This window comes from Trachypithecus francoisi, unplaced genomic scaffold (assembly GCF_009764315.1).
Source record: "Trachypithecus francoisi isolate TF-2019V2 unplaced genomic scaffold, Tfra_2.0 Lachesis_group5, whole genome shotgun sequence".
Lineage (NCBI taxonomy): Eukaryota > Metazoa > Chordata > Mammalia > Primates > Cercopithecidae > Trachypithecus > Trachypithecus francoisi.
Window position 1 is genome coordinate 10,944,195 of NW_022681470.1, and position 23,475 is coordinate 10,967,669.

A 23,475-nucleotide genomic window follows, 5' to 3' on the forward strand; every position below is an offset into this window, starting at 1 on the left:
GTCCACGCATGGCATCATTTTGCAAGAGATAATTAAACAGATTACTGTGCTATGGATATAGTCATAGAGTTCTGCTTCTGTCTCTAAAGATGGTTTCGGAAATTTATCTTATAATTCTGTATATTCAGATTCAGCCCGACATTGCCCACACATAAAAAGGGAAGTATTTTTCCTCATTCTAATAAGCTACTTGTAACGTAACTTACTAGAATGGATGTGGCTCCCTTTGCCTTGATCTTTTTTCTAACTAAAGAGCTTGATGCGTACAAACCCCACACACAGTCTGAGCTACAGACTTCTTCACGCATAGCTCAAGGGAAAAAAAAGAATTGAAAGCAAAAATGTAAGTTTCCCATCCACTGACAGCTGGTACAAAGTGCCATCTTTGTTTAGATTCCACTTCTGTATTAACACATCAAGGTCATCATTTTAAGTAAGTAAAATAATTGTCTAAGCAGAAGTTCCTATGTACAAAGATATTCTTTTCCTGCTTTTTAGAAATGGCCTGATTTTGAAAGAAAAAGCAAACCTCTATATGTTCATGGTTTGATGGAACTTGGAGAAACTGAGGAAGCCTCTTGCTCAGCCACATGGTAATATCCCTATTTGTATTAACGGCAAATGGTTCATAGCCCTCTTGTAAGCCACAGATGGTGAAGTATTTCAAGGTGCTGACATCCTTTCCAAAGTTCATCCTGCCCACTTGAGCCACTCCAAGGCTACACACAGGTATGAATCCTGGGAAGAAAAAAAAAATAGAAAGTTTTAGTACCATTACTATATGATCCTGTTAGTATGGAATTATCACACATACTGTTCCAGGACTGAACTTTGTGAGAGCTGTCACAAAGCTCTCACAAAGGGTGAAAAAAGCAGTGTAATAAAGGGAACAACGACATTAAATATTACCTGTAAGGGTGAGAAAACCAGGATTTGATCTTGACATTATAATTTACTAGCTGTGGGCCCTAGATAAATCCCTTCTCTCATCTCAGACTTAACTCTGTAAGACAAAGTAACTGCTATGCAGCCCCTGGGCCTCCGGGGATGCTAGAGATCCCTGCCCTGCAGTCTCCTTGCTGAGCAGTGCATGCACTCTCTCATATAGGGAAAGTGAGAAGAAACTAAGTACCAGGGATGCGGTTCATTGGCCTTGCTCTTCGTTCTGGCCAAAGAGCCTGATATGTACTAACACCAGACACAGTCTGAGCTATAGATTTCCTCATACATAGCTCAAGAAAAAAAATAATTGGAGGAAAGAATTTTAAAGTTTTCCATCTACTGATAGTTGCTTTTGATCTTTGAAGAAAATTTTGGCTTTTTTTTTCTGGAATAAACTGGATCTAAGCATGGGGGAAAAATACATGTTTAATGTATGAAGCATGTATTTTGCATGAGATATATTTATAATGCATAAATTATATATATAATCTTATATTTAGATGTAATAGCAATGAGCAATAGAACAAAAACCAATAAAATATTTTTTTTTATTATGCTTTATGTTCTAGGGTACATGTGCACAACACGCAGGTTACATATGTATATATGTGCCATGTTGGTGTGCTGCACCCATTAACTCGTCATTTACATTAGGTATATCTCCTAATGCTATCCTTCCCCTCTCCCCCACGCCACAACTGGCCCCAGTGTGTGATGTTCCCCTTCCTGTGTCCAAGTGTTGTCATTTTTCAATTCCAACCTATGCGTGAGAACACGCAGTGTTTGGTTTTCTGTTCTTGCAATAGTTTGCTGAGAATGATGGTTTCCAGCTGCATCCATGTCCCTACAAAGGACACGAACTCATCCTTTTCTATGGCTGCATAGTATTCCATGGTGCATATGTGTCACATTTTCTTAATTCAATCTGTCACTGATGGACATCTGGGTTGGTTCCAAGTCTTTGCTATTGTGAATAGTGCTGTAATAAATATACGTGTGCCTGTGTCTTTATAGCAGCATGATTTATAATCCTTTGGGTATATACTCAGTAATGGGATGGCTGGGTCAAACGGTATTTCTAGTTCTAGATCCTTGAGGAATCACCACACTGTCTTCCACAATGATTGAACTAGTTTACGGTCCCACCAACAGTGTAAAAGTGTTCCTATTTCTCCACATCCTCTCCAGCACCTGTTGTTTCCTGACTTTTTAATGATCAGCCATTCTAACTGGTGTGAGATGGTACCTCATTGTGGTTTTGATTTGCATTTCTCTGATGGCGAGTGATGATGAGAATTTTTTCATGTGTCTGTTGGCTGTATGAATGTCTTCTTTTGAGAAGTGTCTATTCATATCTTTTGCCCATTTTTTGATGGGTTTTTTTCTTGTAAATTTGTTTGAGTTCTTTGTAGGTTCTGGTATTAGCCCTTTGTCAGATGAGTAGATTGCAAAAAATTTCTCCCATTCTGTAGGTTGCCTGTTCACTCTGATGGTAGTTTCTTTTGCTGTGCAGAAGCTCTTTAGTTTAATTAGATCCCATTTGTCAATTTTGACTTTGTTGCCATTGCTTTTGGTGTTTTAGACATGAAGTCCTTGCCCATGCCTATGTCCTGAATGGTATTGCCTAGGTTTTCTTCTCAGGTTTTTATGTTTTTAGGTCTAACATTTAAGTCTCTAATCCATCTTGAATTAATTTTTGTATAAGGTGTAAGGAAGGGATTCAGTTTCAGCTTTCTACTTATGGCTAGCCAGTTTTCCCAACACCATTTATTAAATAGGGAATCCTTTCCCCGTTTCTTGTTTTTGTCAGGTTTATCAAAGACCAGATGGTTGTAGATGTGTGGTATTATCTCATAAGCTCTTCTCGTGTGTGTCAGAGTTAGCAAATCTTTCCTCTATTGAACAAAAAGGGAAACTATACTAACTTTGTTAATTGTTTTTTTGAGCTCTTTGGAATTGATTGGCAACACAATGAGTTAGAAAGGAGATGAGATTTTTTTTTTTTTCCCACAAAGGACGAGATGATATTTATCAGGGGTGGGTGTTTACTTTTTTATTTTATTTTATTTTATTTTATTTTGAGACAGAGTCTCACTCTGTCACCCAGGATGGAGTACAGTGCCGTGATCTTGGCTCACTGCAACCTCTGTCTCCCAAGTTCAAGTGATTCTCCAGCCACAGCGTCTCGAGTAGCTGAGACTACAGGTGCGTGCCACTGTGTCCGGCCAATTTTTGTATTTTTAGTAGAGACGGGGTTTCACCATGTTGGCCAGGGTGGTCTCGAACTCCTGACCTCAGGTGATTTGCCTGCTTTGGCCTTCCAAAGTGCTGGGATTACAGGTGTGGGCCATTGTGCCTGGCCTTCACTTCTTTCTATAATGTTTTACATGAATGTTCAAGTAGGCAGCACACTAAAAACATCAGTGCTGGAATGCAGACAAATTAGATCCTCTAATTTGTAGAGCATAAAAGCAATGGATCCTAAGAATAAGCCAACAATTTTGACAAGAATTGTAGTTAGCTCTGTCATGATTTACACACTTTTCTCTTATTGAAATTAATGGCAGTGCAAGCAATATATAACCCCCAAAATAGCATAAGATGATAAAAATTACATCCAATAATTCATAATGATTTCACCAGTTTGTATGCATCAACATATAGTCAAATGAATAGCTGTATAACAGTGCCACCAACCAGGAAAAAAGAACATATCCAGCTGTGTTCGAGGAAGGGTAAATGATGAGTTTCTAGTTAAAACTAAAAAAAATTGCAGCTGTATCTGCAGCTGTGACAGCTCTTAAAGCTACATTCAAGGAAAGTTGTTTTAAATGAGTGTCCCCAAAGAAATCAAAGAAAAAGCACGGTGTAAATACAATAGTTCTCAGACAGCTTGAACTGCATTAGCAGAAGTTAGTAAATCTAGCACCCATTTAACATAAACTAGGAGATACCAAGATAGAAACATCTCCTTAAACGGTAAACATCTATTTCTTTCTGATCACTTTATTTGCAGAAGGAGTTCCTAGCCTACATGGAAAGTCATTGGAGAGCCATAAATATCTGTATAGTTGACCTTCGGATATTTGTTTTACTAATACCTAAACTTTTCTGCATATCTGAAATACTTTCATTTAAAATCCTCAGTCTAGTCCTACGCACAAATATTTATGTCCTAAACTGTTCCCCATAGCTATGTTTACAACTCTAGAATACTGTTTTGATAATAAATATACTTTTTTTCATGAGATGAACATTATTCAGCCATTGAAATTTTGGTTTTGAAAGGCCCATTAATGCATAGGAAAATACTCCAGTAATTATTATGTAAAGAAAGAAAGATAACATATGGTTTATTTTTAGACAGGAAAACACCAGTAGGGTTTTTATTTAAAAGCTTCAGAATAGTGGAATTTTGGGTACTTTTGTTCTCTATGGCTCCCAATGTAACAAATTTTCTTCTATATATATATATTTTTTTATTATGAAAACAAATAATAGCTTTCATTTAAAAAATTTTGTTTAATAAAATGGGACAAACCCACATTTTTCCCATAAAGAAATTTGTAAGAGTGATGTGGACGTAAAATGGCCCAAACAACGTATTGTTTGAGTCCTAACACTAAATGTTGGTAGGTAGTAAATTCACTAACAGAAATCCTCCTAATCAACTTAAACTAGTACAAGATTTATGTAGAGCAAGTTGGTAATATGTATTAAGAAGCTTTCAATCATTTATTTACTTATTCGATAATTACTTACTAAGCAACTACCATGTGTCAGAAAGTAGGAGTATAAGATGACTAACACAGATACAGGGTAAAACGTGCTCATGGTCTAATGACATAGAAAGAAAAGAAGTTATACTGGCTGGGCGAGGTGACACCTGTAATCTCAGCACTTTGGGAGGCTGAGGCAGGTGGATCACTTGAGGTCAGAAGTTCAACACCAGCCTGGCCAACATGGTGAAACCCTTCTCCATTAAAAATATAAAAATTAGCCAGGCGGAGTGGTGGGTGTCTGTAGTCCCAGTTACTTGGGAGGGTGAGGCAGGAGAATTGCTTGAACCTGGGAGGTGGAGATTGCAGTGAGCCTATATTGTGTCACCACACACCAGCCTGGGTGACAGAGCAAGACTCCATCTCAAAAAAAAAAAGAAAAAAGTTATTATACTGAAATAGTGTACCATCCATCTAAGCAGACAGGGTTCTAGGAGCAAAGGAAGCATGGAGAGATGGGAGTCAGGAAGGTTTTGTAGGAGAGTTAACATCTAAGAAGATGGCAGACGGATATGACCATGAAGTGACTAAAAACACAGAGTTCTAAGTCCAATAAACCAGGATTCACGTCTTAGCCCCACCACTTGTTAGCTATTTGACCTTTGGCAAGTTACTTAAATTCTCTAAGCTTTACTCCTATCTTCTGTAACACCTGTCCCTTAGGGTTATAGTTTTAAAATTAGATCTTACGTGTATAATGCTTAGCATGGATGCTCAGTGAACTAAATTTTAAATGGAAAAAAAAAGGTAAAAAGAGAAATTAATCTATTCCTGAGAAGAGAATGATTAGTATGATAAATACATAGATTAAATATGTGCAACCATTAAAAATCATCTTTAGGGCTCAAGAAAATAAACCGTAGAGAGAGATAAAATAATATGACAAAATAAAAATCATTGACGATCCCAGGTAAAGAATATACAGATGTTACTGAAGTTTTTTTTTTTTTTTTTTTGCACTTTTCTGCAGGGCAGATAGTTCTCAAAATAAAAAGTTGATTTAAAAAAAACAAAAAAGTATGTTTAAAATGTTTTTATGCCTTTGGACAAAATTTATAATATTAAGTTTAAAGGGGGGTGATGGAAAATTATTTTTACAATATCATCTCAGTTCTTTAAGTGGGAGAGATGCATTAATGTCAATTTTTTTCTCTGTGTAGTGGGAATGTTTGTAATTTTTAATCACTTTCATTATATTCCTGTGTATTTTCCAAATATTCAAAAGCAAGCTATTACTTTTAAAATAAATAATTAAATACATGCCATTTTTTCATTAGTTTATAGCAATTATACCAGTAGATGGTATTTCTATGTATTGCTTTATTGTGTTGCTCTCCTTTAAAGGAATGTATTTATGCAAGTACATCCACAAGTAGAAACTAGCATATTTTTTTTCTCATTTTAAGTAAAGCAGAACTTAACAGTAAAAATCAAATCATATTCTTACTTCTGAGATTATGGTTTTAATAAGCTATTATAACAAAACAACCAATATTTCTAGAAACTACATTTACTTTTAAAATATGGCCTATATACAGCAGAAACAACCACGTGGCAATGGGATCAAAGAAGACAGAGTGGAGAAAAACTACAGGTACTGTTCAGCTGCCACACAGAGAAAGGGCCAGGCCTCCATCACCTCCCTCTGTTCAGTATATGGCCAAGTATCCTGCATAATGAAGAAGCCGCCAATAAATGAAATTCGCAGTACACACGGCTTCATACTAGTAGTTAATGTTTCCCAATGTTTCATCTGGGCGAACCCTTACAACCATTCAATGAGATAGGAATTGTTATTACCATTTTCCACACGAGGAAACCAAAATCTGAGCTTAAATGAGTTGCCCTCACAGCTGCTAAGTGACCAGAAAATAAATCCAAGTCTGGTGGATCCCAAGGCCCACGCTTTAACCTAGGGCTCAGCAAACTCTATAAATGACTAGAGAGAAGACATTTTAGGTTTCATGGATCATGTGGTCTCTGTTGCAACTACTCAACTCTGAGCTATAGTGCAAAAGCAGCCATAGACAGTTTGGAAACAAACAAGTGTGGTGGTGTTCCAACAAAACTTTACTTAAAAAAGCAGGGCCAAGGCAGTGGTTCATGCCTGTATCTGTATCTGAGAGGCTGAGGCAGAAGGTTCACTTGAGCCTAGGAATTTGAGACCAGCCTGGGTAACAAGGCGAGACCCTGATTCTACAAAAAAAAATTAACAAATTAGGTTGACTCTGGGCACATTGCTTAGGAGTTAACTTTGTTCTTCAAAGAGCTATTTAAAAAAATTAAAAATTAGCTGCACACGATGGCATGTGCCTGTGGTCTCAACTACTTGGGAAGCTCAGATGGGAGTATCACCTGAGCCTAGGAGTTGAAGACTGCAATGAGCTATGATCACTCCACACTACTCCAGACTAGGTGACAGAGAGAGACCCTGTCTCAAAACAAAAAATGAACAAACAAACAAACAAACAAAAAAACAGGTAGTGAGCTGGATTTGGCCTTCAGGCCTTAGTTTGCCAACCCCTTTTCTAAGTTACTGTTCTACATTGTCTTCAGAGAGTATCAGGTGTCTCCATTCAGCAAATATTTAATGAACACCTACTATGTGCCAGGAACTGTTCTACACACTGGGAATATAGTGAACAAAATCAAAAATAGCATCTGACTTTCTGGAGCACAACTTTGAGTACAAAAGACAGACAACAGGTAAATAAAAAACTAGTTACCATTGTATACCACTGTATACATCATACAGTGTCAGAAAATGATAAATGCTATTAAGACTAAATGTTTGGCATAAATTGAACAAAACAGGTTGATAAATGACATCACTCTTAATCATCACTCCATAGCAAAACATAACTGGGGTTCAATTCTTTGTTAGCATGAAGTAGGCAGAACACACACAAGTATTTCAACACAACAAAACAGATTTCCAAAAAATCATGCCTCTCCCCCAGCACATGTAAAATATGGATCCCACCTTCCTGTCCTTTATGTTCTTGATCTTCTCTCCAGTTACCTTAATTGACACCCTGCAAATAACAGAGCTTGATGATATACAAGGGAAATTTTCATTCTGGCAGTGGATCTTAAATTAGTGCACATGAGCCCAATCAGTTACTTGGGCCTGAGCCAGACCCACCCTAACTATTTGCAAATCTGTTAAAACAGTAGCTACAACTTATGGCTAAGCTGCTTCCTCCAACAAAAGACAGATGGCTTCAGCAAATTTTAACTTTCTGTGCTGATGAGCCTCCCTGCTCCAAAGCAGAGGGGAGGGTGATGAGCATGCAAATCCAGCCAAGGAGCTGGCAGTCCCAAAGATGTAGAAGCAAAATACAGGCTTGAAATCTCTGTCTGGGGCTACAATAAAAGGAAGATAAAACAGATCACAAGGGTACCAGCTTTTCCTAAGAATAAATTATTTCAAATTTTAACATTTCTGAAACACAGTTCGGAATCCATGTATTAAATATAAAACCCAAACCAAATGGCCAAAAAGCAGATAAAAATGACCAATATTATACTAAGATGTAAATTCACATTTTTGATCAGAAGAAAAGGTAACAGCTAGCTGCTTGTGGCCTACTATGTGCCACATAATACATAAGCACTTTTGCCTATATTATTTAATATTAATCCCATTTTTTCAGATGAGGAAACAACTAAGATGTTAAATCATTTGTTTACGTTTCTATAGGTAGTTAAATGGATGCTAGAATTTGAATCAAGAATGCTGAGAAGGACGATCTACAAAATGGGAGAAAGTATTTGCAAACTATGTGTCTGACAAAGGTCTAATATCTAGAATCTATAAGGAACTTAAATAACCCAACAAGTAAAAAACAACATGAACAGATACTTTTCAAAAGAAGACAGATAAGCAGCTAACAAACATGAGAAACTGTTCCCATCACTAACCATCAGAGAAATGCAAATCAAAACCACAAAGAGCTACCATCTCACACAGTCAGAATAGCTATTATTAAAAAGTCAAAAAGGAACAGATGCCAATGAGGTCATGGAGAAAAGAGAATGCTTATACACTGTTAGTGGGAATGTAAATAAGTTGAACCACTGTGGAAAGCAGTTTGGAGATTTCTCAAAGAACTTAAAACAGAACTACCATTGAACTCAGCAATCCCATTACTGGAGATATATATATATATATATATCTCCAAAAGAAAATAGATCATTCTACCAAAAACAGAAACACGCACTCATATATGTTTCATCCCAGCACAATTCAGAATAGCAAAAACATGGAATCAACCTCGGTGCTCATCAACAGTGAACTGGATAAAGAAAATGTGGTACATATACATCATGAAATACTATGCAGCTATAAAAAATGAAATCATCTTCTCTGTAGCTACACGGATGCAGCCAGAGGCGATATCGCAGCACCTAGGAACAGAAAGCCAGACACTGTGTATTCTCACTTACAAGTGAGAGCTAAACACTGGGTAGGTACTCATTGACATAAAGATGGTAAAAATAGAAACTGGGGACTACTGTGATGGGTGGATAAGGGCTGCAAAACTATTGGGTGCTATATTCAGTATTTGGGAGAAAGGATCAATTGTACCACAAACCTCATCATAAAGCTACATACCAAGGCAACAAACCTGAACATGTATCTTCTGAATCTAAAATAAAAGTTGATTTTTTTTTTAAGAATGCTAGCCAGGCACAGAGGCTCACTCCTGCAATCCCAACATTTTGGGAGGCCAAGGTGGGCAGATCATCTGAGGTTAGGAGTTCGAGACCAGCCTGGCCAGCGTGGTGAAACTCCGTCTCTACGTCTCTACTAAAAATACAAAAAAAATTAGCTGGGCATAGTGGTGGGCACCTGTAATCCCAGCTACTTGGGAAGCTGAAGCAGGAGAATCATTTGAACCCAGGAGGTGGAGGTTGCAGTGAGCTGAGATCGTGCCACTGCACTCCAGCCTGGGCAACAAGAGCAAGACTCTGTCTCAAAAAATAAAATAAAATAAAAGTAAAGTAAAGAATTCTGAGATGGCATGTAAAACAAAAACAAACACAAAATCACTTGCCTTCAATGTCTGGAATGTTAGAACTGAACTAGACAAGAAGAGATCATCTCTAATTTGTGCTTTTATTTTAAGGAAATGAAAACAGGCTATTTGCCCAAGGCCACACAAGAATCATTTCAGAATTGGGTTGTACTTGGATTCCTCTACTACAGAAGTTGGCTTCACAGTCCTGATTTCTTCCTTCCTCTGACAAGCATTAATTTCTAATTAAGGAGATTCCCAATAATAAGTTACTCTCCCAGGTCTGTATCATGATAGCAGGTTGCACAGAGGAAGCTGGTGACAGGAACTTCAGCTGTTGTGGTGGAGCCAGGCAGGTGGGTTTGGGGATGGTGCAGACCTACTAACCTGAATTCACTCCACGTTGAAAGCCAGTCTTCTGGATCAGCCACAGATTTCCATCAAATAATCGAACTGCTGCAATATTTCAACTGAGGGTACAAAGCATACTGTAGGAATAAACTGGCAGTTCTATATCCTGGCTTCCTTCCTTTTTTTCTAAAACAGCAGCATGATAAAATCAATAATGGAAAGTTACCCCTGCCTCTGTTTTTCATTTTCTTTTCTGTCTACAGCTATACAGCTGTTTTCATTACAAAAGTATTCTGGTTTTCTTCCATGGAAAGGAATTCCACGAGTTCTGAGAGGACCAGGAATTCAATTTTATTCACTGTCCTTTCGGGTGGTAAATACAGACTCAAAAGCATTGTTTCTGGATTTGATTATAACCATCACAGGCCTCTGAGATGATTTTTGCTTGCAGAAGAGCTGAGAAGCTTGAAATGGACAACACAAGATATGTATCCACAGCAGACATTGTAGAATGCAGGTAATCTCCAGGCATAAACAACCATTCTTTTACCATAAACTATATGTCAAGATTTTAGGTGACTCACTTATTTTTAATTAAGGATATCATTAGCTCTTCAAACTACTGATAATATGAGGCTCTTCCCAAAAAGAATAAATTGAGACTAGTACTAGCTTAGTAGAGGATGCAAGAGTAGAAGGGGTGGTGTATTGGTCAGTTCAGACTGCCATAAGAAATGATCAGACTGAGTGACTTAAACCACAGAAATGTGTGATCTCACAGTCTGGAGGCTGGAAGGCCAAGATCAATGTGTCAGCAGGCTTGGTTTCTCCTGAGGTCCCTCTCCATGGCGTGTAGATGGCAGCCTTCTGTCTGTACCCTCACATGGCCTTTTCTCTGAGCACAGTCAACCCTGGCGTCTCTTCCTCTTCTTGCGAGGACACCAGTCACACTGGATTAAGGCCCCACACTATTACCTCATTTAACCCGAATTACCTCTTTAAAGACCCCATCTCTAAATACAGCCACATTGAGGGTTACAGCTACGCAACTCAGTCCATAACAGGTGGAATGGAGACACGGTTTGTATTCAGAATGCTGTATCTGCTAGCAGACACATGCCCTCCAAAGCCATGTGTGTGGAGCTCCAAGGAACCCAAAAACAACCCCTCATTAGAAGAAGTTGAATTCTACTTTATGTGGAAATTCATTTCATTACCCCTTAAGGCATTTCTTCATTTTTTAAAAAAAATAAATAAATAAATAAAAATAAAGCAGTGTTGGGGCCTGGCGCAGTGGCTCATGCCTGTAATCCCAACACTTTCAGAGGCCAAGGCAGGCAGATCATCTGAGGTCAGGAGTTCGAGACCAGCCTGGCCAACATGGTAAAACCCCATCTCGACCAAAAATACAAAAAATTAGCCAGGCGTCGTGGTGTGTGCCTGTAATCCCAGCTACTCGGGAGGCTGAAGCAGGAGAATCCCTTGAACCTGGGTGGAGGTTCCAGTGAGCCGTGATCACGCCATTGCACTCAAGCCTGGGCAACGAGAGCAAAACTCCATCTCAAAAAAAATAAAAGAGTTCTTGGGATTTCACATGGCTCTGGAGGAGCGAAGAAGAAGCAGAGTGAGACATGCAGTCATCCTCACAGTAGTAAGAATTAGCCCATAGCACCTAAGTTCTTTCAGCAGACGACCATACGTTTCCCATCAGGGAAGACTCTTGTGTATGGTTTTCCCCGTGCTGCCACTATGCTGGGTAAATCGGATATCATCTGCATTTTTTCACTGATGTTCCTTTGGTTTTATTGTTTTTTTTCCAAACTTTATTGTTGCTGGTTTTGTTTTGCTTTTCTTACACTGAGGTTTGAATTATGTACATATTGGGTATGATATATTCTGTAAGGGAATCCGGTTAACCACCAAACTGAAGAACAAGTGAAGAAGGGAATACATTTAGGTGAGAGTATGACATGTTAATTAATTACTGATTTCATTTTAGGGAGATTTAGTATTTTTTTTTTAAGACAGGGTTTCATTCTGTCTCATAGGTCACTGCGCCCAACTGATTTAGTATAATTTTAATACAAATTAGGTTTAATACAGGAGCTCAATAATGCACTTTTTCCTATTTAAATTAATAATAGTTTTTTGACCCATGGAAATTTGCCCTATCAGTGTGCTTTAAGAAGTAAATTTTCCCCCTGTGCAGTGGCTCACGCCTATAATCTCAGCACTTTGGGAGACCAAGGTAGGTGGCTCACCAGAGGTCGAGACCAGCCTGACCAAAATGGTGAAACCCTGTCTTTACTAAAAATACAAAATTAGCTGGGTGTGGTGGCTCATGCCTGTAATCCCAGCTACTTGGGAGGCTGAGGCAGGAGAACTGCTTGAACCCAGGAGGCAGAGGTTGCCATGAGCCAAGATTATGCCACTGCACTCCAGCCTGGACAACAAGAGTGAAACTCCCTCTCAAAAAAAAAAAGCAAGTTATCCTCACACGGCAAGGAAGAGACCACAAGGCAAAGAAAAAGTACAATTTATTATGAGCTAGGATTTGGGACTCAAGTTCTGATTTTTTTAATTGGTGAGCTGGGCTAGATCATAAATGAACCAGAAGATTTGCTTCTGTTTCTCCAGATACTTAGAATAAAAGCCACTGGTTGGCCTTCTTAGGTTTTTTTTTTTTTTCCTCTAGGCTGACATCTGATTCTCAGCCCTTGAGATGTTACTATTCTAATGGTACAAAAGAATAGGGAGAGATAAACCCAACCCAAGAGGTCATCAAGGAACAACCCATTTCTCCATGTGGCCAGGAGTATCTTAAGTCATTCACTGCAGGACTCCTCCATTTCCAGAGGTCACAGATTACCCCAAAGATGTGGGCAGGAAGAGACACTGAGGGAGAGTACATGCCCCCACTCTCACCACCTTATCAAAACTGCAGAATGGATAAGCGACTTTAACAAGTCTCCAAAATTACCTCCAAAAGAGGCATTGCAAAATAAGTCTCCAAAACAATACATCCAACATGGGCATTGGATCAATTCTGGTTCAGAAATCTTTTGAAAGAAATTCTCTTGTGTAGGCTTATGTTAGAAGATGGAAGGGAGGCTTCCCTTTGGAAATAGGCTTCCAGAGAAGGCGGTAATGGGAGGCACCAAACGACTATGTAGGATATGAGACAATCAAACACTAGGGAATTGGGGAAGAGAAAGAAATACAGAGAAGCCATTCATCCAAAACCGTTCATTTTGCTTGGGGCGTTCCCCTACACACACAAGGCACCCAGCTCATAAAAGAGAGGATACTACTATGACCTGTACCTGAGCCTTTTTTTTTCTGTGCTAAAATGAAAAAATTGTCTCATTTCATCCACTTGTGCTTGAGATCACACCCCCTTTCACCTTATCAGGAACTTGAGTAATTATCTCCTCTCATACTCATGCCTTTATCATCAAATTCTCCTCTTCTTACTAGATCGGTCCCAAAAGCTCCACAGACATGCTCCTGTTTCTTCTTTAGGAATTTCAGAACAGGTGTGGTGGCTCACGCCTGTAATCCCAGTGCTTTGGGAGGCCACAGCAGGCAGATCACCTTATGTCAGGAGCTCAAAACCAGCCACAAGTCTGGCTAACATGGTGAAACTCCATCTCTACTAAAAATACAAAAATTAGCCAGGCATGGTGGCATGTGCCTGTAATCCAAGTTACTTGGGAGGGGGAGGCAGGAGAATCGCTTGAACCCGGGAGGTGGAGGTTGCAGTGAGCTGAGATCGCACCACTGCACTCCAGCCTGGGTGACAGAGTAAGACTCCATCTCCAAAAAAAAAAAAAAAAAATTCAAAATGCACAGAAGTGGACCGTGGATTACTGATAACCTTTTATTCATGACATACTCTCATCATCATCTGTTTTTATTTACTTAGTTGGTTCTTTTAAAAACACTATAAGTATCTTCCAACCTATTGCTCAACAGGGCTGAGTTCCTTCTGGAGGCTCCGCAGTGAACCCACTTCCTGACTTTTCTGTCACTTCTAGAGGTCTCTGGCTTTCCCTGACTCCCAGATCAATTGATCCACCGATCTCTCTCTCTCTCTCTCTCTCTCTCTCTCAAACACACACACACCACACACACACACACACACACACTCCTACTTCCTTCTTATAAAGATCCTTGTGATGACATTGGTTCCCCAGATAATCCAGGTTAATTTCCTCATTTCAAGATCACTATTTTAATCACATCAACAAAATCTCTTTGGCTATGTAAGGTAACATAGTCATAGATTTCCAAGAGTAGGTCATCAATCAACATCTTTGGAGGACATTATATGGCCTACCATAGTTATCTTTCGGGACTTCTTTCCCTTAGATATCCATGTTGTCATTTGTTACTGTAGTTTCCAGTCTATTCATCCATTCCGTGTGCTTTCAGTTGTATCCTGGCTTTGGCAATTCTGAATAGTGCTCCTACAACCATTCTTGTACATATCTCCTACTGTTGAGACACATTAGTGTAGCTAAAAAATTGGAGTAGAATTTCTGGGTCATGGGCACGTGAATATTCCATTTTCAGAGATACTGTCATGCTGTTCCCAGCACTTTGGGAGGCTGAGGCGGGTGGATCACCTGAGGTCAGGAGTTCGAGACCAGCCTGGCCAACATGGTACAACCCCGTCTCTACTAAAAATACAATAATTAGCCGGGTGTGGTGGTACAAGGCTGTAATCCCAGCTACTTGGGAGGCTGAGGGAGGAGAATAGCTTGAATCTGGGAGGCGGAGGTTGCAGTAGGCTGAGATTGTGCCATTGCACTCCAGCCTGGGCAACAAGAGTGAAACTCTGTCTCAAAAAAAAAAAAAAAAAAAAAGAGGAAAAAAAGAAAAAGAAATACTGGTTGAGGTACATATATATCTTAAAATCCAAGACTATATATTTGCGGCCGGGCGCGGTGGCTCAAGCCTGTAATCCCAGCACTTTGGAGGCTGAGACGGGCGGATCACGAGGTCAGGAGATCGAGACCATCCTGGCTACACGGTGAAACCCCGTCTCTACTAAAAAAAATACAAAAATTAGCCGGGCGAGATGGCGGGCGCCTGTAGTCCCAGCTACTTGGGAGGCTGAGGCGAGAGAATGGTGTAAACCCGGGAGGCGGAGCTTGCAGTGAGCTGAGATCCGGCCACTGCACTCCAGCCTGGGTGACAGAGCGAGACTCCGTCTCAACAAAAAAAAAAAAAAAAAAAAAAAAAGACTATATATTTGCAAATATATTTACATTTTTATATGCAAATATATCACAGGATATATTCAAAAGCAGTTTTGAAAAGAAGTGTTGGCTTATCTTTGAAATAAGGTTATTATTATTATTTTGAGACAAGGTCTCACTCTGTCACCCAGGCTGGAGTACAGTAGCACAATCACAGCTCACTGAAGCCTTGACCTCCCTGGGCTCAAGTGATCCTCCCACTTCAGCCACCTGAGTAGCTGGAGCTGCAGGAACACGCCACCATACCTGGTTAATTTTTTTAATTTTTGTAGAAACAGAGTCTTGCTATGTTGCCCAGGCTGGTAGCAAACTTAGGTTCAGCTATCCTCCCGCCTTAGCCTCCCAAAGTGCTTGGGTTACGGGTGTGAATCACCATGCCTGGCTGAAATAAGATAATTATATAATTTTTATCAGCTATTGTCTTGTTTATATGCTCCAGAGTAACACTATCCAATAGAACTTTCTGTGGTGAGAGAAATATTCGCTCTCTGCATTGTCCAGTAGGGGCATCCCTAGCTACCTGTGGGAATTGAGCCCTCCAAATGGTGGCCAGCATTACTAAGAAATTCAGCTCTTAACTTTTTAAAATTTAGGCCGGGCACGGTGGCTCATGCCTGTAATCCCAGCACTTTGGGGGACTGAGGTGGGTGGATCACCTGAGGTCAGCAGTTCGAGACCAGCCTAGTTAACAGGGGTGAAACCCTGTCTCTACTAAAAATACAAAAATTAGCTGGATACTGTGGCGAACGCCTGTAATCCCAGCTACTTGGGAGGCTGAGGCAGGAGAATCACTTGAATACGGGAGGCAGAGGTTGCAGTGAGCCGAGATCACACCACTGCACTCCAGCCCAAGCAACAAGAGCAAAACTCCATCTCAAAAAAAAAAAACAAATCAAACTAATTTAAATACAAAACAGCCCTGTGTGGCCAAGGTCACCTAATTGGGAGCACATTGCATCACAGAGGAGTAAATGTCGTCCTTTTACCTGGGCTGGGGTGCAGTGGTGTGATCTCGGCTCACTGCAACCTCCGCCTCCCAGGTTCAAGCAATTCTCCTGCCTCAGCCTCTCAAATAGCTGGGACTACAGGCATGCACCACCACACCTGGCTAATTTTTTGTATTTTTTAGTAGAGATGGGGTTTCATCACATTGGTCAGGCTGGTCTCGAACTCCTGACCTTGTGATCTGCCCGCCTCGGCCTCCCAAAGTGCTGGGATTACAGGCTTGAAGCCACCGTGCCTGGGCCACCCTCCGTCTTTACAATTCTGCTCAAAGGCCATCTCGGGGCCCCACAGCAGCAGCACGTACTCCGTGCATAGTGCTTCCACAGAGCTTTCTGCATTTCTCTGTCTTAGAACTTGGCCGCTAAACAGAAACTGTACAAGTGTCAACCTCCCCTGGCAGGTAATCTGTAATCTACATAAAGACAGGACAGTGTTTCATTCATCTTTGTCGCCTCAGCATCCAGCAAAGTACCTGATCCATTATGGGTCCTCATTTCATTTTTATGAAATGAATAAACAGAAAGAGGCTCTAGGCAGCTGATGAAATAGGGAAGTTCTAAATGAAAATTTAACAATGAGGCCGGGCGTGGTGGCTCAAGCCTGTAATCCCAGCACTTTGGGAGGCCGAGGCGGGCGGATCACAAGGTCAGGAGATCGAGACCATCCTGGCTAACACGGTGAAACCCTGTCTCCACTAAAAATACAAAAAACTAGCCGGGCGAGGTGGCGGCGCCTGTGGTCCTAGCTACTCGGGAGGCTGAGGCAGGAGAATGGCGTGAACCCGGGAGGCGGAGCTTGCAGTGAGCTGAGATCCGGCCACTGCACTCCACCTTGGGCGACAGAGCGAGACTCCGTCTCAAAAAAAAAAAAAAAAAAAAAAAACAAAAAAAAAAAAAAAGAAAATTTAACAATGATGGAAATCTATTCTTTTATCTGCTATTTATTTTCTTATTCATACTCATAAAAGCCATTTCAGCCTTCTAGAAATCCTAGCTAAGTCATATAGATAGCATTTCTAATAATGTAATTTCAAGGGCATCTGATCAAGTCAGTCACATGGCACCCTCACGATTTACAGCTGCAGCTCATCTGCTCACTCACCTTCAAACAGAAACAACTGGTTAGGAAGCCTCAGAATGAAAGCTTCATTGTGCTGCAAACTTAAAAACAACACAAAACATAGTAGACTTACCATCACCAACATCAAAGTCCTTGAAAGCCAGTTCTGAACCTGAATCATCAAGAAGGATTTCACCATTCAGTGTGAACATCATAGTGTGTTCGTTCATGTCAACCATACAGCCCACGACATCGCCTGCTTGCCAAGAGCGCCCATAGTGTTCGTTGCCCTGATGCCACCGCTGGGCCTATACAGAGGAAAGAAAAGTCCCTTGTCACAGACTAAGACAGGAAAATAGCACCCACCCACCACTCTGTCACTACTTAACAGCAGCGCCTTCTATTAACACAACAGCAGAGGAAAGTGCAGCTGGCATATCTGTCTACTGCAATGTCCTAAGCAAAATGGAACTGTCTGGGAATTCTAAATTCCTACCTAATATTAACACGGTATATTATTGAATCTTGAAAAAAAAATCCAAAAGCTATTTCATGATTTTGAGAGCCCATTATTTTAAAAATCTAATCTCACATACTTTCTGCTGAAAGAAAACTTGTATGCCTTTAGAATATATTATTTTTCTGCGACAATGAATGTTTCCCAGAATATGGTTTGTTTTTCTCTACTCCCACAAATACAAATAATTATGAGCTAGGGAATCAAGCTGGGCATCTGTCATTGAAAATGATAGTGTAATTTTCATCTATTTCAAAATAAAATTTCATTCCTTAGAACCGATGGCACAGATACTTCAACAAAATGGAAATCTAGAAGCATTTCAGTGACATACTAAGAGTAAAAAAGCTTCAAATCAAACCTAAAAATATCCTTAGGATATCTGCTGAAGTAACAGGCCAAAAATTGAATATCGATGCCAACCTTTTTTTCTATATACATAAAGTGAAATCTCATATTGTAAGTACATTTGAAACACAGTTTTGATAAATGTGACTTTTGGATCTATAAGTATATTCCATTGATTTATAGGTACACCTGAGTTATGTGAATTATTTTGTCAGATAAATCTTTTGACTTTTTCTTAAGCCTCACCTTCATTGTGAATTGGTATGTTACTGGACAGAGTCACCAATGCAGAACAATGACATAATTCTTCTCAATATAACATTGTCTTTTTAAAAAAGTTTACGTCAGGTATCAAAAGGCTTAAAATGCCCAACCCACTTACCTAGCTGTAGTGTTCTGCTTCCAACCCCACCCACCCCATGCCTGTTCCCAAATCGGGAGTATCCTTTCTTGCCTATAATTTGATTGGGAGTAAAGGTTATTTTAACTTTCCTCAGAATACTTCCCACTCTGGTTCGTTACATCTGCTCTTCAGGAGATATAAACCTAAAGCTACCTTTTATCTGTTATTTTATTTTTTTAAGTTTAAAGTTTGCTAATTTTGACTCCCCCCAAAAAGTGTTAAAATTCTCTATTTGAAATTAAAAAAAAAAAAAACTGGATTCAGGAAATGTGATGTTTCAGAACTAAGTGGGTCAACTGCCCTAATTTCAAGCCTAGAAAGGCTTTCCTCACAGGACATTTCACACCAAGAAATAGCTAAATGTCAAATCTCTTCATGATTGCTTATTTATTCCAATTTTATTTTTCTTAGTTAAAAAGTAAGAATTTTCTTAGTTAAAAAATTTTTTCCCCTCATGTGAAAAGGAATATAAATTCACTTAAAAAATAAAAATAAAAACAAGACTTAAAAACATCTATGATTTTACCAATCAAAAGTGACTATTATTATCATATTGTGGCTATAATCATATACACATTGTTATTGTTATTTTTTTGTTTGTTTTGAGACAAGGTCTCACTCTCTTGCCCAGGCTGGAGTGCAGTGGTATGATCATGGCTCACTGCAGCCTCGACCTCCCCAGCTCAAGCAGTCCTCTCACCTCAGCCTCCTAAGTATTGGGTGAAACTCTGTCTCAAAAAAAAAAAAAAAAAAAAAACCATGCTTGGCTAATTTAAAATTTTTTTTGTAGAGACAGGATCTTACTTTGTTGCCCAGGCTGGTCTTGCACTCCTAGCCTCAAGTGATCCCTCCCCCTCAGTCTCCCAAAGTGCTGGGATTATAGGCACCTGGCCCATATTACTTATTAAAATATTTCACATATGTAAAACAATCTTTAAACATTTATAAATATATAAATAACAAAATAAACACCTGACCAGCTTCCATCCAACTTAATAGAAATTACTAATAATGTTGAAAATGAAAACCACTTGTGATTATAAACAACACTGCTTTAAGCACTGTAGCTATTAAATGTTTATACAAACGTACCATTAATTATAGCTTAAACTCCTGACATGGAATCGCTGTATCAATGTACATGCATTTTTCCTCTATATATGGATCTTTAACAATTTGATACACAAAGTTGATTTATCTTTTGATAACCATGGAAAAGCAATGTCTTACTTGGTGAATTTCACCGTATTCATGTGTTGTGGGGAAGGGTTTTGAGATGACGAGGACAAAAGCTTTTCTATGAAATATTTTTTCCATGTTTGTGCTGTGGAAAATACTGGTATTATGATGCTCCCAAGAGGAACAGCAGAGGAGACGAGCCTCCAGCATGCACAGATGACCGACACAGGGCAAAGTCCACTCACCTTGAAGCCATCAAAGGCAAAGGCACGTTCATCCGAGCCAAGCTCCTGATCCGGTTGACAACCAGGCCGACTCCAACCAACTCTCATGTCTCCAGCAGTGACCGTCTCAAATTCAAAATACCACCGTCCCGCCTTCACTGCGTAAGTCTTCTCAGCACGGAAGATTCGGAACCTTTCCCCAGTGCCGCTGCACACTTCGGCTCTGGCTGCTGGGAAATGGACAGAGATTTCTGGTGGTCATTGCATGGGGAAGTGAAAGAGAAGGAAAGATAACATAAATAAAAGAAGGAAAGATACATCATGACTTTAGTAATTCAACCTTCTGGGATGATGACAATGACACCTTCTTATCTTCTTTCCCATTTTACCAAGTGCTTTCTTATCTAGGATCAGCCACTGTCAGACCAACTGGGTGACGTGGAAAGCACCAGGGCTTGCGCTGGAGAGACTGGGGAATGAGCCTCAGTAATGCTACCAGGGTTGGTGGCGTTCCCTCCGTCAGCCTCATTTCAGGAGGGAACGACCTTTCTGTAGAACAAAACCCAAAAGTGCCTTGGTGCTTTGGTTGTGGAGGAAGAAACGGAAAGAAGACAATAAGAAAAAAGATCTGAACTGCTCTGCATAAGAAATGAGCAGACATTTATGGGTGAGAGAGAAGAGGGAAGATGAAGCAAGGAAGAGAAGAGAAACAGAAATAAGGGAAGGTTGTAAACAGTGGAGAAAAGTAACAATAGCACCAATAGTAAAAATTTCCCTACGGGATGGTGATGGCTAAGGAACTCAAATGTGATGCAAAATTTTTCCATTCTCGCATACGTCTTCACTGTGATCTGCTATACACACCAATGCCGTATTTAAAAGATCTGGGGGAAAAAATAAAAAGGTCAGCATCCAACATTAGGACCAGTGTGATGCAAAAGGGGGCAAAGTATCCGTAGGAAAGGAGATGCAGGTGAGACTGAGAGACAGAAGGGAAACCTCAGACTGAGGAACCCAGAGCCAGAATGACGATGAGCAGGTTGGTCCCTCTGAAATCACAGGAGAGCAGAATGAGTGTTCATTGAACTGATATCTCCAAGAAGGTGGTCACCTCAGCTAAGATCTGAGTTAGATGCAGAGGAGAAAAGTTCAGACTTGACCAACATCACACAGCTAAAAATGGTGGAATTCGGGAGCTGCTTCATGTTACAACCCCTCTTCTTCCTACTTTGCCTCCAATAGCTGGCACAGAGTTACTAGATACTGGTTAAATGCTAGTTCTCAGCCAAGTATGGTGGCTCACAGCTGTAGTCCCACACTTTGGAAGGCCAAGGTGGGAGGATCGCTTGAGCCCAGGATTTTGAGACCCGCCTGGGCAACATGGTGGGACCCTGGCCCTAAAAAGAGTTTAAAAATTTGGCCAGACATGGTAGTGCACGCCTGTAAGTCCAAGCTCCTCAAGAGGCTGATATGGAAGGATCACCTGAACCTGGAAGGTCGACGATGCAGTGAGCTATGGTCATGCTACTGCACTCCAGCCTGAGGGACAGAGTGAGATCCTGTCTCGAAAAAAAAACAAAAAACAAAACAAAGAAAGAAAGACAGAAACAAGTTCCTATTTGTCTCTCCTTAAGATTTGGGAAAGACCTTATGCATAATAAAAATTTAATAACAGTTCAATCATTGACTTGGCATGATCAAATTAGAACTATAAAAATAATCTATATAGGCCGGGCATGGTGGCTCATGCCTGTAATCCCAGCACTTTGGGAAGCCGAGGCGGGTGGATCACAAGGTCAGGAGATCGAGACCATCCTGGCTAACACGGTGTAACCTCCTCTCTACTAAAAGTACAAAAAATTAGCCGGGCATGGTACAGGTGCCTGTAGTCCCAGCTACTCCGGAGGCTGAGGCAGGAGAATGGCGTGAACCCGGGAGGCAGAGTTTGCAGTGAGCCGAGATCGCGCCACAGCCTGGGCAACAGTGCATGACTCCGTCTCAAAAAAAAAAAATTAATCTATATAAACACTAAAGATTGCCAATAAACATACAGCTAGGTCATATGTAACAATTTAAAATTAGATTTTTAGTGAAGACAACACGGCTGTAGTATGAGATGGCTCCCTATCACATGGGCTTAATTAATGAAATGATCAATAACTGCTTTTTGATAATGGTGGTGGTGATTGTTGAATGTAGAACTAACTGAATCTGCTGGCTAACCCTTCAGAAAGTAGCTTAAGTCTCTGAATACGAGAGAGAAACATCTCTGTGGTTAAGGGTAAGTTCTCATGCTTATTACTTGGTAACTAAATATGTTTTGAAAAACAGGATCGTAAACTGTGTCTTAAGAGAAAAAAAATTCTATCAATTTTATGATATTTAAAGGTAGTTTGTGCTATTAAAAAAACTAAAAAAAGCCACTGGGCGAGGTGGCTCACACCTGTTATCCCAACACTGTGGGAGGCTGAGGCAGGCAAATCACTTGAGGTCAGGAGTTCGAGACCAGCCTGGCCAACACGGTGAAACCGCATCTCTACAAAAAATACAAAAATTAGCAGGGCGTGGTGGCATGTGCCTGTAACGCCAGCTACTTGGGAGGCTGAGCAGGAGAATCACTTGAGCCCGGGAGGCAGAGGTTGCAGTGAGCCAATATTGTGCAACTACACTCTAGCCTGGGGAACAGAGCAAGACTCTGTGTCAAAAAAAAAAAGAAAAAAAGAAAGGAAAAAAGAAACTACTTCTCAGTGCTGCAACACTAAATAAACAGGAAAGTCAAATTTTTATTCAGAGTTAATTATTTCCTCAAAAACAGATTACTGCCAAATTGTTTCCTTAAAACATGCCTGTTGTACCCTTCCCTAAATGAATCTAAGAGATATTAAATATGAGCTATAAATTACCCAAACATTTGGAGATTATTTTTCAGGGAAGAAAAAATTACCAGGTAGTTATCCTTATTTTTAATTATGCTGATATTTATGAATAAAATACTATATTACATTCTAGTATGCATTAATAGATTTAACTCCTAATTTTCTAAATATAGAATTTAGTTTTTTTTGGAAAACTAAACCACTGAAAACTCCCAGATTCTCTTTTCTCTGCTTGGTTTCTATATCAGGACTTTACAAATACGTCTAGTGTGCTCAAGTAATGCAAACTAATTTTAATATTAGCTCAAATCAAATATTTAAGAAGGCAAATTTGGTACAAAAATATAATAGATAATTTCCCCAAAAGCCCCTTACAAAATTCTCTTGGAATTAAAACATACTACTAATCCCCTTTGTTACTATAGGGAATGAAAACAGGGGGTACTATATGGAGAATATACCGCAGTAAGAACAATGCAGAATTTCTGAGTCCTAATAGTCTTCTTC

At 39.9% G+C, this 23,475-nt stretch overlaps 1 protein-coding gene across 8 annotated transcripts in view; it reads right to left on the reverse strand.

Annotated features, from left to right (window-relative positions):
• RYR2 (ryanodine receptor 2) overlaps window positions 1-23,475 on the reverse strand; it is an 805,689-nt gene that overhangs the window by 239,564 nt on the left and 542,650 nt on the right. For 7 of the 8 annotated variants that reach the window (XM_033200166.1, XM_033200162.1, XM_033200165.1 and 4 more), the window contains exons 28-30: window positions 20,114-20,322; window positions 17,555-17,729; window positions 530-738 (exon numbers count right to left, since the gene is read on the reverse strand). In XM_033200166.1, coding sequence (XP_033056057.1) covers window positions 530-738; window positions 17,555-17,729; window positions 20,114-20,322 — 593 coding nt within the window. The remainder of the gene's footprint in view (window positions 1-529; window positions 739-17,554; window positions 17,730-20,113; window positions 20,323-23,475) is intronic. The other variant, XM_033200167.1, reaches the window with a different exon arrangement.